Source organism: Taurulus bubalis (assembly GCF_910589615.1).
Source record: "Taurulus bubalis genome assembly, chromosome: 7".
NCBI classification, from domain to species: Eukaryota; Metazoa; Chordata; class Actinopteri; order Perciformes; family Cottidae; genus Taurulus; species Taurulus bubalis.
The window spans coordinates 25,565,185-25,590,356 of NC_136595.1; the positions used below are offsets into that span (position 1 = coordinate 25,565,185).

Below are 25,172 nucleotides of genomic sequence, written 5' to 3' on the forward strand. Positions count from 1 at the left end.
CTTCTTCCCTCTCCCTCTTTTCCTTTGGACCAAAACACAACGGCTGGTTTCTTTAAATGGAGTTTTGACGGAAGCGAAACACGCGACGACGGTTTACGGGTTGTTTCGAAACGACAAAAAAATGTGTCTCGCGAGCTGTTTTCGGAGGCTTGAAGAGGTCCGTGAGTACGAACTTGGACCCAACGGTCGTTAGCAGACGCTCCGACGGTAACGCGCCTCTAACGGCCGACGTTACGGAGCTTTAAAAAACAAACAAAAAGTTGGCGCCGTCCCTCGAGGAGAGTTTTATTAATAGGTTGTGTAATTCCATGATATCAGTGTGAGTCGCTATTTAACTATGGCAGACGCTCTCTAACGGCTGGCGGAGGCTAGAACCCCTACAACCCGGAGTGTAAAGGGACGATGGGTAACCGCGGGATGGAGGACCTGATCCCGCTGGTCAACCGGCTCCAGGACGCGCTGAGCGGCGTCGGCCAGAGCTGCAGCCTCCACCTGCCGCAGATAGCCGTGGTGGGCGGCCAGAGCGCCGGGAAGAGCTCCGTGCTGGAGAACTTTGTGGGCAGGTACGTGTGTGTGTGTATCTCTGTGTGCGTGTGTGTGTGTGTGTGTCTGTGTCTGTGTCTCTGTGTCTGTGTGCATGTCTCTCTCTCTTTGTGTGTGTGTGTGTCTCTCTGTGTCTGTGTGCATGTCTCTGTGTGTGTGTGTGTGTGTGTGTGTGTGTGTGTGTGTGTGTGTGTGTGTGTGTCTGTCTGTCTGTCTGTCTGTCTCTGTGTGTCTGTCTCTCTCTGTGTGTGTGTGTGTGTGTGTCTCGAAGTGTGTGTCTGTCTGTCTCTGTGTGTGTGTCTGTGTCTGTCTGTGTGTGTCTGTGTCTCTATGTGTGTGCGTGTCTATGTCTCTGTGTGCGTGTCTATGTCTCTGTGTGTGTGTCTATGTCTCTGTGTGTGTGTCTATGTCTCTGTGTGCGTGTCTATGTCTCTGTGTGTGTGTCTATCTGTCTCTCTGTGTGTGTGTCTGTGTGTGTATGTGTCTCGAAGTGTGTCTGTCTGTCTCTGTGTGCGTGTGTCTGTCTGTGTGTGTCTCTCTGTGTGTGTGTCTGTGTCTCTCTGTGTCTGTGTGTGTCTCTCTGTGTGTGTCTGTGTCTCTCTGTGTGTGTCTGTCTCTGTGTGTGTGTGTGTGTGTGTCTCTCTGTGTGTGTGCGACACACTGAACCACAATGCACTGCGCCGAAAGGGGTGGCATCGACTTGCACGACACATAAATAATAATAATAATACAAAATTCCATTGTGGTATTAACATGGCCTGGACAAGTTAAATCAATATGTAAGAACGTGAGCTACTTTCTTTCTCTCAAAGCCAGAAACCAAATAGTCTGAAGCTGCTGCATAGACAATGAAGAGGACACTGATTTTATGCACTTAAATCATGTTTTTATACCCAAGTTGTTGCCCTTGCAGCAGAATGAAATGAAAAGGTCTATTGTAGTGTTATGATCAGTTATGAAACAGAAAACGTAGCCAAAAACCCAGTGTGTCATCTATAACCAAGTCATTGTCTGTGTAGCACTTCCAGACTTTATTTGGTTTTGAGTTGTTCATGTTTGCTAATATTTTTGCACCATCTCATACTACATGTATGGATTTTGAAAATGGGTGTAGTTCCCCTTTAACTGTACTTTACTCCTGGTGGATAAGATTCAGATGATAAATAAAGGGCCATTTTATGATAGTCATTAATACAACATTCCTGTTAATGTGCCAGAGTTTCCATCTATAGTCCCTGGACAGATGTTACAAAGTCACCCTATAAAAAACTGAATATAAATTTAAAATTACAACATCCCCTTTACAAAGCATGCAGAAACAATAAAAGAAGAGGGAATATTATAATATGTTGAAAAATCATTCAGGACACCTTTGTACTACATTGCCAAGTACTATTAAGGCGTGTGACACAGGGCCTCATAAATCAACACAAATAAATAGGGATAATTATGTTAAATAGAAACATGGACGAGAGATTATGCTGCATTGTTGGAATCAGAAGCACAAAACATAAAAGCATGCAGAGTTTGTAGAATATATACAAGTCAGTCTGACACAGCAAAACAACAATAAAAGACACACATGCAGGTAGATGAGGGTCAACTGGCAACTTCAAGACAGACAGGAAACTGCAGACAGACAGACAGGAAGCTGCAGACAGACTGAGGACAGTAAGGTGCAGTTACATTCTAGGAATTGTTTACAAGAAATCAGTTCACAGTTATAACTAAATTGACTAAAACTACTGCCAGCTGTGTTTTTCACAGCCTGGAAATCAAGTTTATTCAAATTAGTTCGTCCAAATTAGTCCCTAAACATCGATAAAACCGTTAGTTACCACTAATAAACCCTTTGGAACACTCTCTTGGTGTGAAGCAATGATGTGTCTCCCTGACTGACTGAATGACTCATTATCTTCACTCTTATTATCAGTGACAATGTGATCTCTTACGTCTGATAAATTATGACTCGTTTAAAATTAGAATTTGATTCAGGGGATGGGACATGATTAATACACAAATATCTGTGTTCCACTGCATTGAAAGCAGGACTTCAGGAAATCACCGTGTTCATATATGTCCACCAAGTTGCTTTGAGGCGATGAGTTGCTGGTCTGAGGCGGTGGATGTGTCGGTGTGACGGCAGTCATGGCAGCACCTTATCTCACTAACAGGCTGTGGAGGTGTCGATGAAGGAGGGGGAGGTCATGGAATCAGCATTATATTAAATAAACTACAAGTCCATCACACAACCAAAAACAGAGTTCAAAGGCCTTTAAATGATACAGACGTGTCATGAATAAAAGGAATCTGAGATTTTTATCCAATGCAAATATGTGTCAAATTACAGGGTTCTTACGGTCATGGAGAACCTGGAAAAGTCCTTGGAAAAAATAAAATCCCAAAAGTCATGTAAATGTGTTATATTCATGTGTTCATGACGTTCATTTACACTGAGTTTGACATAATTAATATGCCTTTAAAAGAAAGACGCTCAGAATATAAGCAGGCATACATACAGGCATCTATATACATGTTTATTCTTTTAATCAAACTATTGTCTCATTCATTTGTGTCATTTAAGGTTTACTGTATGCTTTGTATTCTCATTGTTAGTTTAAATACGACATTTTCTCACTTTTTCATGTTTACACCGATATTTCACAAAATGTTTGGTCATGGAAATTTGGTTTAAAGTCATGGAAAAATTTGTCAGAATGTGTATAAACCCTGAAATTAGGCGAGTGTCTCCTCCCAGTTGTCCATTCTTTGTCTGCGTTTTAATAATAAAAGATGCGGTGCTCATACACAGCCCTGGCTCTGTAAACGGGAAACAAACAAACAAAAGCCAGGACAGGACAAAGGTCACGGCTGTAGGAAGAGAAAGGCGGCGGGGGCCAGAGCGATGGCGAATCTGGAGCGCTGACGGGAGGGCTGCACTGAAACTTCAGATATCAACACTCTCTCAGACGCCACCCTTTTTTAAAATGCGAAGTGAGACAATTCAGTTTGTGAGGAGGAGACTTAAGCATTTCCATCCTGTCAGTGAGGAATGCTGGTGAGTAATAGTGAGTTGTTTCCGAGGTTCAAGACAGTGGAGCTCTGTTTCCTAACGGAGGCCGGTAGCATTGTCCACGGAGGTAAAGAGTGTGGCGTTGCCAGAAGCTGGAGGAGGCTATAAAAGCTCACTTTCTGGAGCCTGTTATGATATTTTAACACACGCCTCGGTTCTTTTGTCTTTGCTGCGATTATGTTTTGACACCCCTTTTGTGCAGGAACCCTGCCAGCTGCTTCATCTGGGACAGGATGCAGTAAAACAAACTTCCTGCATCTGATTTTGATAGGAAAGAGGAGGATATCTTCCTGTGCGTTCTGTTTCCTTATGGTTACTACTACATGCCGCTTTTAGCATATCCATATCTGGTCGGGCAGATCGTATTGGCCGAGGTTTTTCTTCGCCTTCCTGATCAAGTTGCTGATGTTTTGGATAATAAATGGCAACTAAAATACAACTAATGTACAGCTCACGATGCCAGTTACACATAGCTTTAGAGTATTAGTCTTATCGCTGCATGCACAATCTGTAAAGTCATTTAAAAGGCGTGTGCCAAGCTTATGTTTTGGACTGACATCAAATGCTGTGTGTGTGTGTGTGTCTGTGTGTGTGTCTGTCTTTCCTTCCCAACAGAGACTTCCTTCCTCGGGGTTCAGGAATTGTCACTCGCAGACCTTTAATCCTCCAGCTGCTCAGCGCCAACACAGGTAGGTGAGACCGTGCCGTGTCATTCTGAAGCTGCCACCAGGTGGCAGTGTGATATTTCACAATGGCTGAGCCTGACTTGTAGGACAGTGCTGGAATTACTTAAGATCAGAACTGTTCATTGTGTCTTTTTTTCGGGGCCTCTTGCTTTTGCTGCAGAGAAGAAGTGGCAGGATGTATATCATTTGTTTTATTATTTATTTTTACACTTTTTAGAAATGCATGTATGCATCCTGCTGTATTTTACTTTGCCATCGTGACCTGACCTCCCAAAATCGTTGTGTTCCCCTGTTCATTGTGTGTCTTTCCAGAGTACGGGGAGTTTTCCCACAGTAAAGGGAAGAAGTTCACAGACTTTGACGAGATCCGCAAAGAGATCGAGGCCGAGACGCACAGACTCACGGGAGCCAATAAAGGCATCTCTCCTGTCCCCATCAGCCTCCGGATCTTTTCCCCACACGGTAACACAATGTCCACTCGTGTGTCGTTCCATTCCAGTTTGCTCCAACATATAAGACCAACAAGGAAGGGAATATGAAAAGGCCTTTATTATTCTGTCAAACCATTAAAAGAGCTGACAAGTTTCAACCTCTGTTGGTCCTCAAGCAAACAAACCTGAGGTGGCCACGCCTATATGGTACAAACAACCAGTGGGAGGAAATCACATGACCTGGATAATGAAAACACTAAATACCACAAGATGAGCGAGCACAGAAGGTTTTTTATATATTATAACTGGACGATAGGTACACACTCAGGTTTTTGACGTAGGCTGTAAGAAACACAAAGCAGCTTTTACGAAGGAAATTAATAAATTATGATAGAAAACCTGAAGTCTATGTGCTCATTAAGACCAGGATACTTTACCGCATCCAGTCAATATATTCATGCTCATCGTTCGAGTCAATATCCCAAAAATCCTCCTCATGCACAAGACAGGCGGTTTATAACAAGAGCGCTCTTGCAGTCGATGACATCAACATATTAACTACTATCTGTCTATGTACGTACGTGTACTCTTCTCAGTGCTCAACCTGACTCTCGTGGACCTGCCCGGCATCACCAAGGTGCCGATAGGCGACCAGCCGGCAGACATCGAGTACCAGATACGAGACATGATCATGCAGTTCATCTGTAAGGAGAACTGCCTCATCCTGGCCGTCACGCCAGCCAACACCGACCTGGCCAACTCCGATGCACTCAAACTGGCCAAAGATGTTGACCCACAGGGTAAGTTGCGCGTGTGTGTGTGTGTGTGTGTGTGTGTGTGTGACATCACGTTTGCATGAATCGTCTTCTTTTCTTCATCTTCCATTCAGGCCAGCGCACAATTGGTGTCATCACTAAGCTGGACCTGATGGATGAAGGAACAGATGCCCGCAACATACTGGAGAACAGGTTGCTTCCCCTACGCAGAGGTGTGTTGCCTGTGTTTGTGAGCAAGTGTGTGTGTGTGTGTGTGTGTGTGTGTGTTGAGCCACCTTGCTCTAATGCAGACACACACTGCGTCCAGTGGAGGCTCTGTGGAGAGGACTGCTACTACGATTGTGTCTGTTTGGGTCTGACTCTTTATTTCTGTCTCCTTTGTTCTTCTTGCACTTTGTATGACATCACAGTAGTACCACTGTGTGTGTGTGTGTGTGTGTGTGTGTGTGGACATGTGTTCTTCTGTGTATGTATACAAGACATACACAGACTCAGAATCACCTTTCTTGTCACGTGTCCATGCACACACAAGGAATTTGACTCTTCTTTCTTTCTTTTTCTCAATGCACTTAAGCAGAAACAGACTGAACAGCTAGCGACAAGGACACATAAAGGTAAAGAATAGACAGGACTGTTTGGTACACAAGTTGTGAAAAAATAGGTATATCGATATATAATTAGACTAAAAAGTATTACTTTATACAAGCCGGGCGTTCTCTAAGTTGTAAACAATACAAATAGTGCAAAAAAAACAACCTGAATGGATTATATATATATATATATATACATATATACGTATATATGTATATGTATACATATATACGTATATATGTATATATATATATATATATATATATATATATATATATATATATATATATATATATATATATATATATATATATATATATATACGCAGAGTGTAGGATTTATAGACAGAAAGACAGAGATGATGTCATCGGCTAGTAAAAGTATGTGTGAGTAAGAGAGAGCGAGAGAGAGAGCACCACCAGATGCCGGGCCCTTCATGCTCCTCCGCCAGTGCTAATGCATTAGCCATGGAAGCCGCTGAAATAACTGCCCTGGTAGCAGCGTAGAGCTCCAGCATTAGTTCTGGAGCCTGGTGCTATTACATCTATTACTGTACTAAACGGGGGGATTTGGCCCGCTTCAAACCACATGCTCTGCCGTTGAACAAACGCATTCGTTTCCTGCTTGTGTGCCCCAGTCGTAACGGAGCGAGTGGCGGGCGGGGGAGAGTTCTCAAGGACACGTGGGAAAAAATGCGAGTTGAGTCTGTCTCTCGTCAGAGCTCTGATTGTTCCTCCATCTTGTTGCACATTGTCTTCCTCACGATGGTCACATGCTCTTGTTTTGACCTATTACAGTTTGCTTACAGCTACTCTGCTTAACCTTGTTTAAACATCTCGGAGGAAGTAAAACACACGCCAGGCTGCTGTTTGTGGATTCCTCATCTGCTTTTCACGACCCAACATTTTAATAAAATAGCTCATCCTTGCCGGATCCTCGATTTATTAGCAATCAGGGATTGTGAGTTGCTGCGTTGGAAGGGCCAGAAACGTTTGTTCTGCCACAGGAAATCATCCGTGACAACACTCATTATCCTGTTTTATGGATCCTTTTTGTTTCATCTATCAGAACCTCATGGTCTAAACACACTATCCAGGGTAGTGAAAGTGAGCAGAGCAGAGAGTGCTCTCTGACCTGTTTAGCAGACGGGTAGAGAGGAAGGCTGCAGCCATCTTATCCGGCACGCCCACCTTTATACTTTCATATTTTGCCTCCTGGCTCTTGGTTCAGATTCCTCTGCACTTAACTCTCGCTGTGTTTATGGTCATACTGGAAATGTGAGTGGGACACCAGTAACTTCTAGCTCACATGCAATCCGGACGCGTCTCCCTCCTCCTCCCCTCCTGTATGTATATGCTCTTTCATGTATTGTTATACGCCTCGCAGTAAAAAGCAATTGCCCTTTGGAGACCAAAATAAATACAGTTGAGAGTTCATTTCCCTCCTCATCACTTCCTCCCCAGGTTACATCGGGGTGGTGAACCGCAGTCAGAAGGACATCGATGGGAAAAAGGATATCAAGGCGGCTCTGCACGCGGAGGAGAAGTTCTTCCTGTCCCATCCGGCCTACAAACACATGGCGAAAAGCACGGGCACCCCCTATTTACAAAGAATACTAAACCAGGTTAAAAACACACACACAGCTGTGACACACACTCTCTCACAGCAACTTATTTTCTTCGACGATACATTGTCCCAGGAATAATTTAATTGTCACTTTAAGTCAATTGAATGCCACTGAGATATACTGAGGATATAATAGCATAATAGCATGTCTCTACAGACAATGGAAAAAATATTCTAATAAATAAAACAAAACCACATAACCAAAGCAATAAATAAAATGGACTCTCAGGCTCTGTTAACAAAAATGCAAACCCTGCTGTTTATTCTGACCTCAAGTTGGTGACATTATGTAAACAAGCACATAGGGCAACACAACGGGAAATACATATACAGTATATATATATATATATATACTGTATATATAATATATTTTACCATAATTGGATAACTTAAAAATAATAGAGGTCATGTCCATACATCATATAATAAGACGATGACATAAACATTATTGAGGTAATTTACAAATATTGTAAGATGAGTCGATAACGTAATAATAATAAAGTTCATGGCGATATATCGTACTGTAAATCAATAACGTAAACATGTCCATATATCATTTCAATCGGGAGAGACTACATTAGAGTGTGCAGGTAGAAAATCCACGGCCCGCCACTGTAAAATGTAGAAGTGAACGCCCACAATCAGCTGAAGCTGCAGAGACAGAGAAGGAGGGATATGTGAATGAATGAGAGCGTAAAGAGAGTCTTCCTGTTTGAACTTCAGCTCAGCTGATAACGTAATTATCGTGACACACACACACACACAAATAAAGAAGTAATTATATTGTGGCTCACGTTGTTTGTTTGCAGCAACTGACGAACCACATCCGGGACACTCTGCCAGCGTTCCGTAGTCATCTGCAGAGCCAGCTTCTGGAAATGAGCAAAGAGGCGGAGGAGTACAGCCAGTTCCGCCCGGATGACGTCGCACGCCGGACCAAGACGCTGCTCCAGTCAGTCAGCCAATGCTTCTGGACGAGTGTGTGTGTGTGTACGTGTGTGTGTCCCACTTGTTGTCTTTTTAGATGAATAACGTGTCAGTGTCTCGTAGGTCGGTCCAGCGCTTGGCCGTCGACTTTGAGAAGCTCATCGAGGGCTCGGGCAACAAAGTCGACACCGTTAATCTATCAGGAGGCGCGAGGATCAACCGAATCTTCCACGAGCGCTTCCCCTATGAACTGGTCAAGGTGTGTGTGTTTGTGAGTCTGATTTTTGTTTGTCTTTGTGCATATACCGATGGTCATACAGTAGTTCCATACTGTGAATATGTGCATTAATAACGTAACCATCTGTTAAAAGCAGGGTTGGTAATCTTCTTCTTCTTCTTCACTTTCGGGAGCTTCCATTGGAAAAGGGTTAGCGACACTGCGCTGGTTTCTCTTACTGGTTTCTCAAGACCGCTAACCTGCCTTTCACTCCCTGTGTTTGTCTTCAGCTCGAGTCAGATGAGCGGAATCTGCGAAAGGAGATCAACTACGCCATCAGAAACATCCACGGCGTCAGGTGGAGTACCGCGGTCACGTGCGCGTCTTTCATCGTCTCCTGTTCGCTGCAGCCGATCTCATTCGACTTCCTCTCCTCCGTCTTCCTCTCTTTCCCTTCAGGACCGGCCTGTTCACTCCCGACATGGCGTTTGAAGCCATCGTGAAGATGCAGATATCGAGGCTAAAGGGTCCGTGTGTTCAATTTGTCGACATGGTCAGCCAAGAACTCATCGCCACTGTGTACCAGTGTATCAACGAGGTATACAAGTGTGTTTGTGTGTGTGTGTGGGCGTTTCAACACTACCTCGTATCTCACTGCCGGTGTGTTTTCCCTCCTGTAGCTCAGCTCTTTTCCCAAACTGCGAGATGAGACGGAGAGAATCGTATCCACTGAAATACGCGAGCAAGAAAGCCGATGCCGGGATCAGGTCATTCACACGCGGCTGGACGTCATATTCATTCATCACTTTCAGATAACTCCACCGGAATATTCAGTTTTGTGTGTCCCGTCTGCGTTGTGCAGGTCATGCTGCTCATCGACCTGCAGCTCGCCTACGTAAATACCAAACATGAAGATTTCATCGGCTTCACCAAGTGAGTAAAAGCTGTCAGTTTTAAATGATAAATCCTGACAAGCCAACAGAGTCGATGACATCATGAGCTCTTCCTCTTCTCTCTCAGCGGCCAGCAGACGAGCCAGCAAAGCCATAAGAAGACTGTTGCAGTGACGGCCGGAAACCATGTAAGACTTTCAATGGCACTGCATTCATATCTATATATTGTATACAGTTTAGGTATATATATATATATATATATATGTATATATATATATATACATGAGATAATTACTCATCTATAGTCATCTGACACATTGTGACTCCCTCACCGTCACGTTTGACCCACTAGAGGTGTGCGGTGGTGTCTGTATCCACAGAGGCCCCGCCCTCCACCTGTAGTTTTCGTTTTGCTGTGTTCAGAATGTTTTTGGGGCATCGACCTCTATAAAAACACAGCGACCAGGTGCCAGGTTTTAGGCACGCAGCCAAGAAAGAGAAAGCGACAAAAATGTCCGACACATTGTGGAAAAAAACCCACAAATGCAGCGATACGCGGTTCTCACAGGACGGCGACGCTACAAACGTTGGATGATGTTGGAGAATATTTATTTATTTTGCACAATTCAAAGAATACATTTACAAAATAAACAAACATAACGGAGATAGAAGAATATCATAGTGCAGGAAGAGGTACAAAGCCTTATTTGAAGCCTCCACCTATGTAATATTACAAACATAAAATGAGACAGACAACAAAAGAAAAAGAAGGAAAGAAAATTTGATGCATTGCTGTAGATTAAAGCAGCCAACGGGATATAAATGCAAAATACACAATAATTCAGCAGGAATATTAATCCAGAAACATCATATATATATAATTGTAAAACACTGATCGGAACATTTTACTGCACATTGAGTACTTAAACTTTTCATTCTTAAAGTACATGTAGCTGATAATACTTGTAACATAATATATAATACTATTATTATATATTACTTATAGTACTATATAGTTTTGAATGCAGGACTTTTACTTGTAGTGGAGTATTTTCACGCTGTGTTGTGTTACTACTTTTACTGAGTTAAATGATCTGAATATCTTTTCCCACCACTGATGGTTATGAATTCATTTCCCCCCCAGCCATCTTACTTTTTCCCCCACATTTTCAATAATGTCACGTCCCATGTGTTCCTCATTAATCAGGATTAATAGGAATTCATAGCTGCAGATAAATTAGGTATTTTGTGATTTTTACTGGAGGGGATTCAGGGTCCAATCCTGCAACACTCGAGTTGATCTTGGCTTCTCAAAGGAATGCAGCCCAGCAAAAATGAAATGATCGGTTATGATTCATATGTAACGTGATATTTATGTGACACATTTGAAAGCAGGACTAATTCAAAAAGCACGATCCCAGTGAGTGTGTGTGATGAGGAGATTTCATAGTAGTTAAATATTAAATCAGTATCAATGTCCGCCCCCAAGGAAAAGACGTAATATTCCCCAAATATAACGACAACATGAACTCTTAAATCTGCTCCCTCCGTCTCCTGTTTCCCTGCAGGGTGTGGCCCCTCCTTCAAGACTAATAGTAGGAGACCGCCCTCGTTAAGCCTCCCGCTGCCTCTACTGGACATATTTTCTGTGCAGGATTCTCGCTTAAGTGTTGTTTGTTGGTCGGCATGCAAACATGCGCTCTGGCAAATCACCTCATCTGCAACTGATTCCCTCCGAGCTCTTTTTCAGGGACAGCGTTCTCTTTCTGTCTCGACCTGATCGTCTCTACCTTCCGCCGCTTCGTAAACACGTACAGATGTTCATTTTTCCCCCTGGTGTGCAGGAAGTCCGTGGCATTTTTCTTTGTATCTTTACGTCATCTCACACTTCCTGTTCCCTTATTCATCACACATCTGTCTTCCAGCCTCTCACATCGTGTCTTCATCTCTTTAATGTGTGTGTGGTTACCTTTGTGTCTCTGTGCTCCTCTTGTTAGATTTGTATGTGTATCTCAAAAATATATTTCCTCCCCCTACAGTGTTGACTGTTTTCTGGCCTTCACGTCCCTTCTTATTGTGTGGCCTTCATTTGAGTTCTACCTCGCCCGTCTAATTTCCCTTTTTTAAATTTAAAACCGTCCTCTGAATGCCTTCGATGACGTCGGTCCCGCTCCTTACCCTCGGCTTGTCCTGCAGGTCATACGCAAGGGCTGGCTGACCATCAGCAACATCGGCATCATGAAGGGCGGAGCCAAGGAGTTCTGGTTCATCCTCAGCGCAGAGAGCCTGTCCTGGTTCAGGGACAACGAGGTGAGACTCTCGCTCCAGACATTGAAAGTCAAAACACAGGCGGCACTCTGTTTATTGACAGGAGTTTATTGATACACGTTTATTCACACAGATTGAAACGGCACGTTAATTAGGAGGTGGAGAGATGATCAAGTAGAAGAGGGAACTTCCTTCTAATCTGATGTTGCTGTTGCTTTCTGGTGTCTGTGGGGCTGCCATCTGTCTGCCTGTCTGTGCCTGCTGTACAGGAGCAGAAGGTCTGCACAGCAAGTGTAGACAGGCAGACACACGACAACAGTCTCATCCTGTCACAGTCCATGTCGCGGAGAAGGAGGAAGGAAGTGAGAACGCTTCCACAGAGTAGTTCGTGTCGGGTTGTGGGTCAGACTAAACAGACACGCGACACCGATGACTAGAAGAGCATCTTAACCCCGGTTTCTCTTTTCCCTCCTGCCACCTGGACCGGCTAGTGAGCCCCTCCAATTCCCCCATTCATTCCGCTGACTCCCCCCTCCTCCCCCGGCCTCCCCCTTCCGTCCACATTCGTCCCGCTCTGCGCTCCCTCTTCCCCTCACTCCCCCCCTTTTCTTCCTCCTGTGGGAGTTCAGGCATTTGGAGCGGCTCACTCTGACACAGCTGGAGCTGCCCCAAGCCAAACTAAGACACACACACACACACACAGTGGACAGACTTGTATATACAGTATACAGTACACATGCGGAGTCTGATGTAAACAAACTGGCATGCAAATAGTGGAGAAAAATATACACTAACTCAGACGGACACACGGCCACTTTTCAGATAAACACTGGACCTCTTGAACACAGTGTTCCTCGCCCCAGGCATGCACATCACACACACACACACACACACACACACACACACACACAGTGTTGTAGGTTTCCTGGTGATCAAGCCACCTCACACAGACGTATCACAGCTGCCGCAAATAAAACAAAGGCGAATATCTGTTTGACCTCATCGGAGCAACAAACGTTGTCCTGTTTCTCGATGAGACGCTTACATGCGTCACTACGTCTGAACCTTTTTTTAATTCATCGCGGTTCAGTTGGACCGGTGGTTTGAGCCCGGCGCCTCCTCACTGCGCTGGGAGGTTTTTATCGGCCGGGTCTGGAAGGCCTGAGTGCAAAACCAGTCGCCCGTATTATCACAACAGATCGTATCTGCGGCCTTTTCCACCACGCATCTGAGCGACCGGCAGCCAAACTTCTGCTTCTTCTCTCTTGCAGTTCTCTCTCTCCCCCTCTCTCCCTCTCTCTCTCTCCCCCCCCGCCCACACTACCTTCCACAGACATTTATTTTTTCTTCGACTGCTGACCCCCCCCCCCCCCCTTCTTTTTTTTTATTTTCTCTTTCTTTACCTCTGTTGCCTTTTCCTCCTCCTTTTTTTCTCCCGCTCTCTCCCTCCCCTCTCTCTCCCCCTCTCTGTGGTTGGCAGTCTCCCTGGGACTGTGCACATTCCTGGCTGGAAAATCTGAAGCTTTGTCCAAACACCAGCTTCCAAGATCTGCCCAGAGAAATCCCACATGGCTGTTTCTACACTCCAGACCTCCCCTTTGACTCCCCCCCACCCCTCCCCCTCAACTCCTCCACAGCCCCCACCCTTCCCTCACCCCTTTCAACCTCCCCTCTCCATCCCTGCCGGTTGCGTCTATGCACTTTTATCGTCGTTAAGGTGCATCTCCTCCTCTGAGAGAGCGGCGTAAAGGTTTAATCTCCACACTGAGCAGACGTGCATTCCTTCACCCCTCGACTGCCAGGGCTGCTCCACCCGGCAGGCTGAAGGAAAACAGACGGCTCACGCGTACACACTTAATCTACACGCTCGCCCCTTTGTGTAGGTGTGTGTGTGTGTGTGTGTGTGTGTGTGTGTGTGTGTGAGGCCCGTTCCATATCTCAAATCCATTAGTCTAGAAGTCGAGGAGACGCAGCAGCTCTGATGTATGATACCTCATGACCACCCAGACACACACACACACACACACACACGCACACGCACGTGCATATGCATATACGGAACAGTGATGTCTGTGAACACAGGGGTTATCTTACTGTCACACAGATGCACATGCAGAAACTTAAAAATACCCAATGAGGCACCCTGAAAAAACAGAAGAATCAGTTAGTTTAGAACGTCTCTACAATACTTTTCGGCCTTCAATGCGACGCTGTAAACGATGTAAACGTCTCTATGAACGCCACTAACAAAAGGTGAGCAATCATCACGCTTGACTTAATATAAAGTTAATGGCCGGTGGCAGTGAACGCATCGGATGTTTCAGAGCCTACAGATTGGCCGCGGCGTGGAGTTCATGCAGGATTTGTCCGTGGAGTCTCGCCGCTGAAGCGCTTCCTTGCACAGTCTAACCAATGTGCAGACTACTGTACACCAGTAAGATCCTGAACAGGTAGTCTGAACACTGGGATGACGGAGCAGGACCCTTTCTGGAGTTCTCTTCGGCCTTCCCCCCGTTTTCCCGCTATCAGGAATCGTGAGGGCAGAGAAAAAAAAAAAAAAAAAAAGATTTCCTGTCTTATATTCAGTCGTTTCTTATCCCGTGGTCGGGTGCAGGACCGAGGTCGAGGGCGGCCCTCCCGGACCGTCGGTGGCCGCCGCCGCCGCCGCCGCTCCTCAGGTGTCCCTCCTCCGGAGATGTGAGCGTCCGCGGGGCTGCGTCCCGGCGTAGTATCCAGTCTTGACGTGGCACATTCACTCATTCTCTGCCTGTTCGCTCGGGGAAGGCGTCAGGAAATGCGAGGAGTGAGAGAACGTGTGAGAGAGAGAGAGAGACAGAGAGAGAGAGAGAGTTAGGGAGGAACTTAGCAGCCATATATGGGTTGATGGGACCCATGGGGAATCAACTTTGGAGTGGTCTGCAGTTTCTCCCCACTTCTCCTGCACACTCTGTCCTGCTGTCTGTGTTCCTCAACCCCTTCCTCTTCTACTCTGGCAAAAAATAAAATCAAATCCCTCTATCCACCTCTATCCCTCCTCTTCCTCTCTTCATCATCTCTACTTTCTATTTCTACCCCATCAGAGCACCCTAAACTCCCTCCAGTCTCCTCCCTCCCCTCTCTGTGCAAAGCGATCCCAGATGTTGCTGCATGGGCGCCAATCCCGTCCAGTCACTTTTTCTTTTTTTTTTCTTCAGCCTCTGTTACAGGAAGTGGGGCCCCTTTTGAAAAAAAAAAAGAAGAAAAAAAAGAGGAACGAAGGAAGAGAGTCGCAGGGTTCAGGGGAGCACTGAGAGAGGGAAGGACCGAAAAGTAACCAACAAGCACGCACACAGCATCCCGGACCGCATGCAGGCGCGCAAACAACATCCACGTTTTCCTTTTTTTTTTTAGGGACACCCTGCTTCAGTTCACGCTTCTGCGGACGTCCCATTTCTATTTCGCACTCTGGCCACCTCACCCACGGGTGCTCCTCTGGAAGCCCCCTTTTTTTGCTTCGAAGGTCAGAAAGAGGGAGCAGGCCGAGGAAGAGCGACAAAGGGGGAAGGGCTTCACTTGAGGAGAAATGTTGTGTTAGAGTCTGAGTAATGACTTTCACATGTGGGCCTGGCCTCGCTCTCTCTCTCTCTCTCTCTCTCTCTCTCCCTCTCCCTCTCTCTCTCCCTCCCTGCTTCACGTCTCCGTACCCGGCCTCCATGCTGTCTGGTTCTCCTCACGCTGGCCGCTCTGCTCCTCCAACTGTTCTCCGTCATTCATAAGTCCTCGAGGCGATGACAGACCATAGACTTCTGGTTCTCCCCCCCGTCTCCCCCGCTGTCTCTCTTTCGCTAGTTAGCGGGCCGTTAATGCGAGTCGGTCTGACAGGCAGACACGTCCTCTGAGATGAACTCAGGTGCTCACGTTCACTTCTACGGTTCAAGCCCCGATCTTTCTTCCCCAGAGGCCGGCTGAGAAATATTTACAACCTGACATACAACTATTTTAGCTAAATCAACTGTCTTCATTCACTGTAGTGTATTTGCTATCAACACCTGTGATGTCATATTTGACCCCGCATACCTGTGTCAACCCGTGTGTGTGTCTCTTCCAGGAGAAGGAGAAGAAGTACATGCTTCCCCTGGACAACCTAAAGCTCAGAGACGTGGAGAAGGGCTTCATGTCCAGCAGATCTGTCATTGCTATCTTCAACACAGAGTTAAGGTTTGTGTGCGTGCATGTGTGTGTGTGTGTGTGTGTGTGTGTGTGAGTCAGAAAAAAGGGAGTTCTGTTCTTGTCACCTGCTCGCTGAAGTCTTAGTGATGCTTTTAGAAGGGTGGACATGTCAGAGGAGGGAAGGGAGGAGATGTCAGAGCGGCGTTCTGCCCTCTCTTTGACCTCCTCCATTCAACTTTACCACCGCAGCTGAAGGGATATCCAGTGGGCACTGCAGCGGGTGTAGTTCCTATATGCCAAGATGTTGCAAGGTTTATGTGTGTGTGTGTGTGTGTGTGTGTGTGTGTGTGTGTGTGTGTGTGTGTGTGTAACAGATTGAGAAAGACAGAGAGACAAAGAAAGAGAGAGAGAGTTTAGGATCTAGAGCTGACCCAAAGCCAGACTGATTGTACCAGAGCATGTGGGCTTTGTTTATAATTCTGTGCTATGCTGCATTCGGACACACGAACGTGTGTGTGTGTGTGTGTGTGTGTGTGTGTGTGTGTGTGTGGACCACAGCATACCGACGGCAGGCTCATTAAGCAGCTAATCAAAGCCAGAGAGCTTGGATCCGAGATGAGGCTGCTCTTGTTTGGAAAGAATTGCTCGACTCACCACAAAAAGGAGGGAGAAAAGAAGAATTGGAAGGGTTGAGAGGAGAAAGAAAGAGAGAGAGAGAGAGAGAGAGAATCAGAGCCATTGGCCAGGAATGTGTCAAAGTCTGTCCTATGGCGCCCCCCCCTTTTTCCTGCGCCCTCTCTCTCTCTGTTTCTCTTTCTGTGTGTGTGTGTGTGTGTGTGTGGCAGACATTGCAGTGGTTTTGTCCGTGTCTGACAGTAATCAAAAACCTCAGGAAACTCTTCAAATCTAAAGCAGTCAAGGATCTGGGCAGAAATTTTTCAAGATGAGTGAAAAAGCTCCCCGCCGGCCTCGAGCCGAGGAGGGGGTCGCGATAAACCAGCGCAGAGAACCCATTTTAACGTGCGCGCTCTCCGGTGCACGTGCACGTCAGTGTCCTGATCCAGTATTGTCATCGTTGGCCTCGTTCCCCCGTCTGTTAGCCGCCACGCCCTGACTTATTAGCCCAGCCAAAAGCTCACTAACGGCCTACTTCTTGATCTTTCTGTCTCGCTCTCTCCTCGTATCCCCCTTTCCTCTCTCCATTCCTGCTGTCTCTCTCCTCCTCACACACACACACACACACACACAAGGTTTCACATATTTGAGGTTAATTGCTCCGTGTTCTGAATGTGGAAACTGAACAACAAAAGGGGGAAAGAAACAACCGGGCGATTAAATAAAAAATGTTTAGCAGATGGGCCGCAGCTCGCTCCAGATCCTTCAACTGGTTCTCACTTTGAGGGAAGAGGGGAAAGAAGATGGAGGGAAGAGGGGATGGAGGGAAGAGAGGGAAAGAGGATGGAGGGAAGTGGGGAAAGAGGATGGAGGGAAGAGGGGATGGAGGATGGAGGGAAGAGAGGGAAGAGGATGGAGGGAAGAGGATGGAGGGAAGAGGGGAAAGAGGATGGAGGGAAGAGGGGATGGAGGATGGAGGGAAGAGAGGGAAGAGGATGGAGGGAAGAGGATGGAGGGAAGTGGGGAAAGAGGATGGAGGGAAGAGGGGATGGAGGATGGAGGGAAGAGAGGGAAGAGGATGGAGGGAAGAGGATGGAGGGAAGAGGGGAAAGAGGATGGAGGGAAGAGGGGAAAGAGGATGGAGGGAAGAGAGGGAAAAGGATGGAGGGAAGAGGGGAAAGAGGATGGAGGGAAGAGGGGAAAGAGGATGGAGGGAAGAGAGGGAAAAGGATGGAGGGAAGAGAGGGAAGAGGATGGAGGGAAGAGGGGAAAGAGGATGGAGGGAAGAGAGGGAAAAGGATGGAGGGAAGAGAGGGAAGAGGATGGAGGGAAGAGGGGAAAGAGGATGGAGGGAAGAGAGGGAAGAGGATGGAGGGAAGAGGGGAAAGAGGATGGAGGGAAGAGAGGGAAGAGGATGGAGGGAAGAGAGGGAAGAGGATGGAGGGAAGAGGGGAAAGAGGATGGAGGGAAGAGGGGAAAGAGGATGGAGGGAAGAGAGGGAAAAGGATGGAGGGAAGAGGGGAAAGAGGATGGAGGGAGAAGGGAAAGAAGGGAAAGAGGATGGAGGGAAGAAGGGAAAGAGGATGGAGGGAAGAGGGGAAAGAGGATGGAGGGAAGAGAGGGAAAAGGATGGAGGGAAGAGGGGAAAGAGGATGGAGGGAAGTGGGGAAAGAGGATGGAGGGAAGAGGATGGAGGGAAGAGAGGGAAGAGGATGGAGGGAAGAGGGGAAAGAGGATGGAGGGAAGAGAGGGAAGAGGATAGAGGGAAGAGGGGAAAGAGGATGGAGGGAAGAGGGGAAAGAGGATGGAGGGAAGAGGGGAAAGAGGATGGAGGGAAGAGAGGGAAGAGGATGGAGGGAAGAGGGGAAAGAAGATGGAGGGAAGAGAGGGAAGAGGATGGAGGGAAGTGGGGAAAGAAGATGGAGGGAAGAGAGGAAAGAAGATGGAGGGAAGAGAGGGAAGAGGATGGAGGGAAGTGGGGAAAGAGGATGGAGGGAAAGAGGATGGAGGGAAGCGGGGAAAGAAGATGGAGGGAAGAGAGGGAAGAGTATGGAGGAAAGTGGGGAAAGAGGATGGAGGGAAGAGGGGAAAGAAGATGGAGGGAAAGAGGATGGAGAGGGAAGTGGGGAAAGAGGATGGAGGGAAAGAGGATGGAGGGAAGAGGGGAAAGAAGATGGAGGGAAGAGGATGGAGGAAAGTGGGGAAAGAGGATGGAGGGAAGAGGGAAAAGAGGATGGAGGGAAAGAGGATGGAGGGAAGTGGGGAAAGAGGATGGAGGGAAGTGGGGAAAGAGGATGGAGGGAAGTGGGGAAAGAGGATGGAGGGAAGAGGGGAAGAAGGGAAAGAGGATGGAGGGAAGAAGGGAAAGAGGATGGAGGAAAGAGGATGGAGGGAAGAAGGGAAAGAGGATGGAGGGAAGAAGGGAAAGAGGATGGAGGGAAGAAGGGAAAGAGGATGGAGGGAAGAGGGGAAAGAGGATGAGGGAAGAAGGGAAAGAGGATGGAGGGAAGAGGGGAAGAAGGGAAAGAGGATGGAGGGAAGAAGGGAAAGAGGATGGAGGGAAGAGGGAAGAGGGGAAAGAGGATGGAGGGAAGAAGGGAAAGAGGATGGAGGGAAGAGGGAAGAGGGGAAAGAGGATGGAGGGAGAAGGGAAAGAGGATGGAGGGAAGAAGGGAAAGAGGGAACAGATGATGGAGATCAGGGGATAAGATGCAGGCGGGAAGGTCATGTCAAGCACAGTGGTTTAAACTGGTCACACTGTGTGTGTGTGTGTGTGTGTGTGTGTGTGTGTGTGTGTGTGTGTGTGTGTGTGTGTGTGTGTGTGTGTGTGTGTGTGTGTGTGTGTGTTGTGTGTGTGTCCGCCTTGTTACAAAGTACTTGCGTCCATAACATTTATCAGTGAATCGTTCACTCTTTACATTCTTTTGGGCTGTATGTTGTTTTGCATCTAAAGGATCGTACCAACTTTTGGGCAGACTGACCCAACCTGCTATCCTGCTACCACCCCCCACTTTTCTTTTCTTTTTTTCCCCTCACAGAAAAATATTCCCAAAAGCACGCACACATCGAGATGACGGATACGAGGCGCCGGACTGGAAAGCATGTGAAAGAGTCCGTCTCCAGATAACGCTCCCATGAACGTTTAATCGATTATCACCGGTGGCATTTTGGGTGTCGAGTTCTTCTTCAAACAAAGTGCTGCGATACCGAGACTCCGCCCACAAATACCTACAAGTCCAGACCACCATACAAGACTCCCTTAGACACAATATAAAATATAAATACATCATCACAAAATATGCAAATCTGTGCAGACAATCACTTGAACTGTGTGAGAGTAGATACAAAAAAACAAGATGCAGAGTGAAAATAAAGAATAGAATCTACAGGAAATACACAAAAATATACACAAAGTCTGTTCAATGCTAGACACATATTACATATCACCAGAATAAAGCACCAGTTAGAATTGTACGGCTACAAATCTTTACAAAATGTTGCATGAAAGCGCCGACAAATGATGTCATGAAATAACATTACGATTTTCGATTTCATGTACTATAGCATTATTCATTATTTAAAATGTACAATGCAAAGTCTGAAGGTCTCTTGCTCACTGAAACTTTTATGCAAACACTAGAGAAACTGTATAAATGAGATCTCATCAATGAGCCAATTTGAGTCGAGTTCACATGACACGCACAAAGCAACCTTGTTCCAAAAGCAGGTGACTTGTGTACAAAGTGGGTCAAGAGCTGAAGGGAAGAAACACAACCACCAAATCCACCCACGTGGTGTCCGTTCCACTTTTCTTTCTCTTCTTTTTTAATCCCTGTCGTCGTCTTTTCCTACTGATAAAAGTTGGTTTGCCGTCATCTCAAAAGGAAAAGCTCACAAGATAGTTCTCAATGGGTCAGTCTCCCCACTGCTTTTTTTGTTAGTTGTGTGATTATTACTTGCATGCTATGCAACAATGTAGTGTCCATACTGCAATGTTCCACCAGAAATAGTCTGCAATGTGCGCACTGTTGGCACGTTAAGGTTTCAGAGAAACAAACAGGTCTGACAATGTTGCACTGGATGTTGCAGGAACGTGTATAAGGACTACAAGAGCCTGGAGTTGGCCTGTTGCTCTCAGGAGGAGTTGGACAGCTGGAAGGCGTCGCTGCTGCAGGCCGGCGTTTACCCCGAGAATGCCACCGTTAGTACTCCGACCCGCTTATTACACCCGACTCAACCCACAGCTGCACCTGTCTGCACCGTATACCTTTTTTCATTGAATGAACTCACTGACTCTGCTCACGCTTAAAACACTCCGGCCATAACCCCTCACCCTTCTCTCCGTGTTTCCCCCTTCTCCTCCCCTGCCAAAGCGCCAAAAAAAAAGGTCCAGTCCCCCACCCCTTCCATCTCGCTCTGTCGTTGGCTCCTCAGCTCAGCATTCTTGGCCCATGATGTCACTACAACATGTGTGTGTGTTCTCGTCTGTTTCTAATCAGCAGTTCCTCGTCCCTCGCCCGCTCCCCCTTCTCTTTCTTCTGCCCACCTCCCTCTCTTGCGTTCCCTCCATTCTGCTCTCCCTCGTCCTCCCACTGCGGCTCCTTCGCTTCTTCTCTGCGTTGAACATTCAAATGTTACCTCGCTGCACTATGAGCGCTTTGTTCAAAAACTAGACGGACAATCAGAAGATCTTGTGTGTGTGTGTGTGTGTGTGTGTGTGTGTGTGTGTGTGTGTCGCCCAGGTGGACGAGCAGGGAAATGGGGCTCCTGAGAACTTCCTGGACCCCCAGCTGGAGCGCCAGGTGGAGACCATTCGAAGCCTGGTCGACTCCTACATGAGCATCATCTACAAGACCTTCAAGGACTTGATGCCAAAGACCGTTATGCACCTCATGATCAACAGCGTAGGACTTCACTTTTTTATTGTGTCGCCGGCTAAAAATGTGCCCACAGCTCAGCAAAAACATGTTATTTCCCTAATTTTTCCATAACTTGGCCATTAGAATCTGTATTTCTTTATCTATCAGACAAGTCTTCGCCACTTGAAACACTATTTCCATATTCCAACGACCTGGAAAAGTCATTTTTAAAAGGAGAAAGTCCCTTTTTAAAGCAACAGTTCACCCCAAAATCAAAAACACATATTCTTCATTGACCTGTTTATCGATCCACAGCTGTGAGCAGTTTAATGTAGGAACTATTTTCTTTCAACAATAGTTAATAGATGAACTGCTCACAGCGAGGTTTGTGCATTATCTTGAGTAACCGGGTCAACAGACATGCTGTTGAGTTTTTCCATGTGTTTTTGGCAAGCCAGTGCCATATAATCCCAATTATACTGGAGAGCAACAGAACATATCTCCATAGCAAACACCAAAACAATGTATAATGTATGTATATATAATAATGTATGTATATATAATGTATAAATACTAAGAAAGAGGGGAAAACTACGTATTTTGATTTCTGTGTGAACTGTCCCTTTAAGAATTCGGGGCCATAATCCCAGATGCAGAGTAAACTATCGCTTTACAAAGTCTAACATTTTGACTTGTCGCAGCTGTTAATAATCCCCCTCTGTAGGTGAAGGAGTTCATTAGCTCCGAGCTGCTGGCCCAGCTCTACGCTCTGGGAGAACGCTCGGCGCTGATGGATGAGTCACCGGAGCAGCAGCGGCACCGGGAGGAGGTGCTGCGCAAGCACGCGGCCCTGAAGGAGGCGCTCGCCGTGGTGGGGAAGTTCTCCAGCTCCACCTGCACCACCCCGCTGCCCCCGCCCGTGGACTCCTCCTGGATACGGGCCTCCAGGTTGCCGAGCTGAGCGACGCACGCACTAAATAAATAAAAAAAAACTTCCCGTCACTGAAACGCTCTCTTCTCCACCCCAGCACCACGCTCCCTAAGAAGGCCGTGACCAAGCCGGTGGCTCGAGGCCACGCCCCGGCCGGCCAGCCCCACCGCGCTCCACCCGGCGTGCCGAGGTGACTCAGAGCTCACGCGACCGCAGGGCCCGAAATGTGACCGGTTACATTAAGACAGTGGTTCTCAAACTTTTTCTGTCACGCCCCACTTTGGAGGAAGAGAAATGTTCATGCCCCACCGGGCATGAACATTTCTCTTCCTCCAAAGTGGGGCGTGACAGAAAAAGTTTGAGAACCACTGGTTTAGTTTTTATGGTCAATGCTGAATCCGTGCTTTTTCAAATAATAGAATAAAGAAAATTGAGCAATAGAGCAATGCAAATAAAAGTTAGATCTGTGCAAAAAAAATACTAATATGTGGCTGCAATTAACCAGTTTCCGCGCCCCACCTGTAATACCGCCACGCCCCGCTAGAGGGGTGCGCCCCACAGTTTGAGAACCGCTGCATTAAGACGACCTTCCATCTGTCACTCAAACATGCACTGGCATTTACACACACACACACACACACACACACACACACACACACACACACACACACACGAACAATCAAACCGTGAGCTTCGGGTGCAGAGGGAGTTGATATTGGAGCTGGGTGGGGGTCTGCTGGAAAAATGTGTTTCTCATATTCTCGTTCCCATCCGCAGACAGGACTTCTCTCTGTGCAGCTTTCTACCGGAGCCAGAGACAACAGGCCGAGCGCTCTATAAGTCTTCATCTTCCTCGTCCTCTTCGTCCTTCACCCCCCCCCTTTTCCCTCCTTCTTCTCGCATGCATTTTGTTTTATTGCCCTCCCCAGTTTCCCCTCATGCAATACCCGTTACCCCCCCCCCCCCCCTCCTCCTGATTCTTTTTCTTCTACATTTCTTCACTTCTCCTCTTTCACTAGGTTCCTCCCCTGCTTTTGGCCGGTCTCTCCTTTTTCTCTCTACCTCATTTCCTCTGCGCTCTCCGATGGTTCTTTAGGTTCTTTCCCCGCTCGGTCTCCCTTTCCATTCCTGACTCATTCCATCCAACGCTTTGCCTCTTTTTTTCTTACTCAATCTTTCCCCCTCCCTATAGATATACACTTTTTGGGGCATGAGTTTCTTTTTTCTTTCTCCCCCCCCCCCCCCCCCATATGTATTCACATGATTGTGAAGTCTGCTGACACTACAGGTCATCTATTGCGCAACAATCTAAATGTGTGGCTTGATGGCAAAATCAAAACAATATGTACATGGAAACTTGTACCGTTTGGGAAAACTCCCTGCTAAGTCTCTCCATCTTCCTAACCGACTGCTACATTATAGTAATATATCACCATTATTTTCTCGCCCTTATTCCCTATTTCTTCCTCTCTCTGCTAAACCTGGATAATTCTCCATGTTTTATGCAATTTTTCACATGTTTTCTTTGAGAAGCCTCTGATCCTGAGGTCAGCAAATAGGTTCCACCCATAGAAATAGAATGATAATAATAATAGAATGTATTAATTTATGTGTGTTATGTCTATGCTTACACCGTAGGCCTCAAACCGGTTCACTGAAGGGCCAGCGAGGTTGCAGCTGCAGCGGAGACATACAGTTCTTTTAATTATGTATTTAGGGATGGAATGAGCATATGAAGCTGAAGTGCTCATATTTCTTTTGCTCTAACTCACTGTTGCTGCTGCATAACTAGATTCATAGATTATGATGATGAGGGAATGAAAAATGGAGACAAAAATAAATGGAAAGGTGGATATTGAAATCTTAATTTCAGCTCAATCAGGTGAGTTCTTTATTAATATTGTTACACTCTAACCTCTGAACTGATCTTCTCTCCAGGAGGCATCCTCCGGCTATCCCGAAGGTGAAATGACGGCCCCGTCCGCTCTGAACTCTATTACCCATCAACCCCAGTGGTGCTTCCAGCTGAGACACCCCATGACCCGTGTGATGATGTGTAGACCAGCTGAAGCTCGCTGCTGCTTCTCTACTTCCCCCGTTGGGAGCTGCTGTCTGCTTAAATTCCCCGAGTCTGTTTTGTACATAATGTCGTCGGCCATAAAAGCCGGAATGTGATCGACCGTCTGCCGACTTTCCTCAAGTGCCTGAACTTTGTGTAAATACAAATACCAATCCTGAGTTACTAAAAGAGAATACACATGCACTATTTTCACTGTTTTATGAATAAACAGGTTTTATTTTTGAACTTGTATCCTCGTTTCTCATTAGATAAAGTTATCTGTGGCAGTCATCCATTTATTCACTTCTTCTTCTTCTAGTTCTTCTTCTTCTTAGCGTCTATCTTTCTACAAAATAAACATTTACTAGCTTTTACTGCTAAGTTCAGTTAAGACACAATTAAACTCTATTTATCTTGACTCAAATTTAGCAGATGAATTATGAAATCAGCCTGTTACATTTTGGGTCATTTTAATTACGTATGGATAGATAAATGGAGAGAATCAGAAATAGGATTATTACATACAAT

General features: G+C 46.4%; 1 protein-coding gene across 1 annotated transcript; it reads left to right on the forward strand.

Moving 5' to 3' along the window:
* Window positions 1–105: 105 nt before the first annotated feature.
* dnm3a (dynamin 3a) lies at window positions 106–24,843 on the forward strand. The gene is made up of 21 exons (XM_079221440.1): window positions 106–563; window positions 4,232–4,305; window positions 4,615–4,764; window positions 5,330–5,533; window positions 5,623–5,721; window positions 7,564–7,724; window positions 8,536–8,678; window positions 8,777–8,912; window positions 9,161–9,228; window positions 9,330–9,468; window positions 9,551–9,637; window positions 9,733–9,803; window positions 9,891–9,951; window positions 11,332–11,358; window positions 11,960–12,073; window positions 16,119–16,228; window positions 20,885–20,996; window positions 21,538–21,699; window positions 22,379–22,602; window positions 22,683–22,775; window positions 24,524–24,843. Exons 1-21 carry the CDS (start codon window positions 403–405, stop codon window positions 24,555–24,557), a joined length of 2,430 nt encoding a protein of 809 aa, XP_079077566.1. The 5' UTR covers window positions 106–402; the 3' UTR covers window positions 24,558–24,843.
* Window positions 24,844–25,172: the final 329 nt, after the last annotated feature.

What these genes read in the sequence shown, in the direction of transcription:
- dnm3a (XM_079221440.1), top strand. Translation starts at nt 403, where the DNA reads ATGGGTAACCGCGGGATGGAGGACCTGATCCCGCTGGTCAACCGGCTC. An exon ending in TACAAAGAATACTAAACCAG is followed by an intron (nt 7,725 to 8,535) that starts GTTAAAAACACA and finishes GTTTGTTTGCAG; the next exon opens with CAACTGACGAACCACATCCG. An exon ending in CAGTGACGGCCGGAAACCAT is followed by an intron (nt 9,952 to 11,331) that starts GTAAGACTTTCA and finishes GTTTCCCTGCAG; the next exon opens with GGTGTGGCCCCTCCTTCAAG.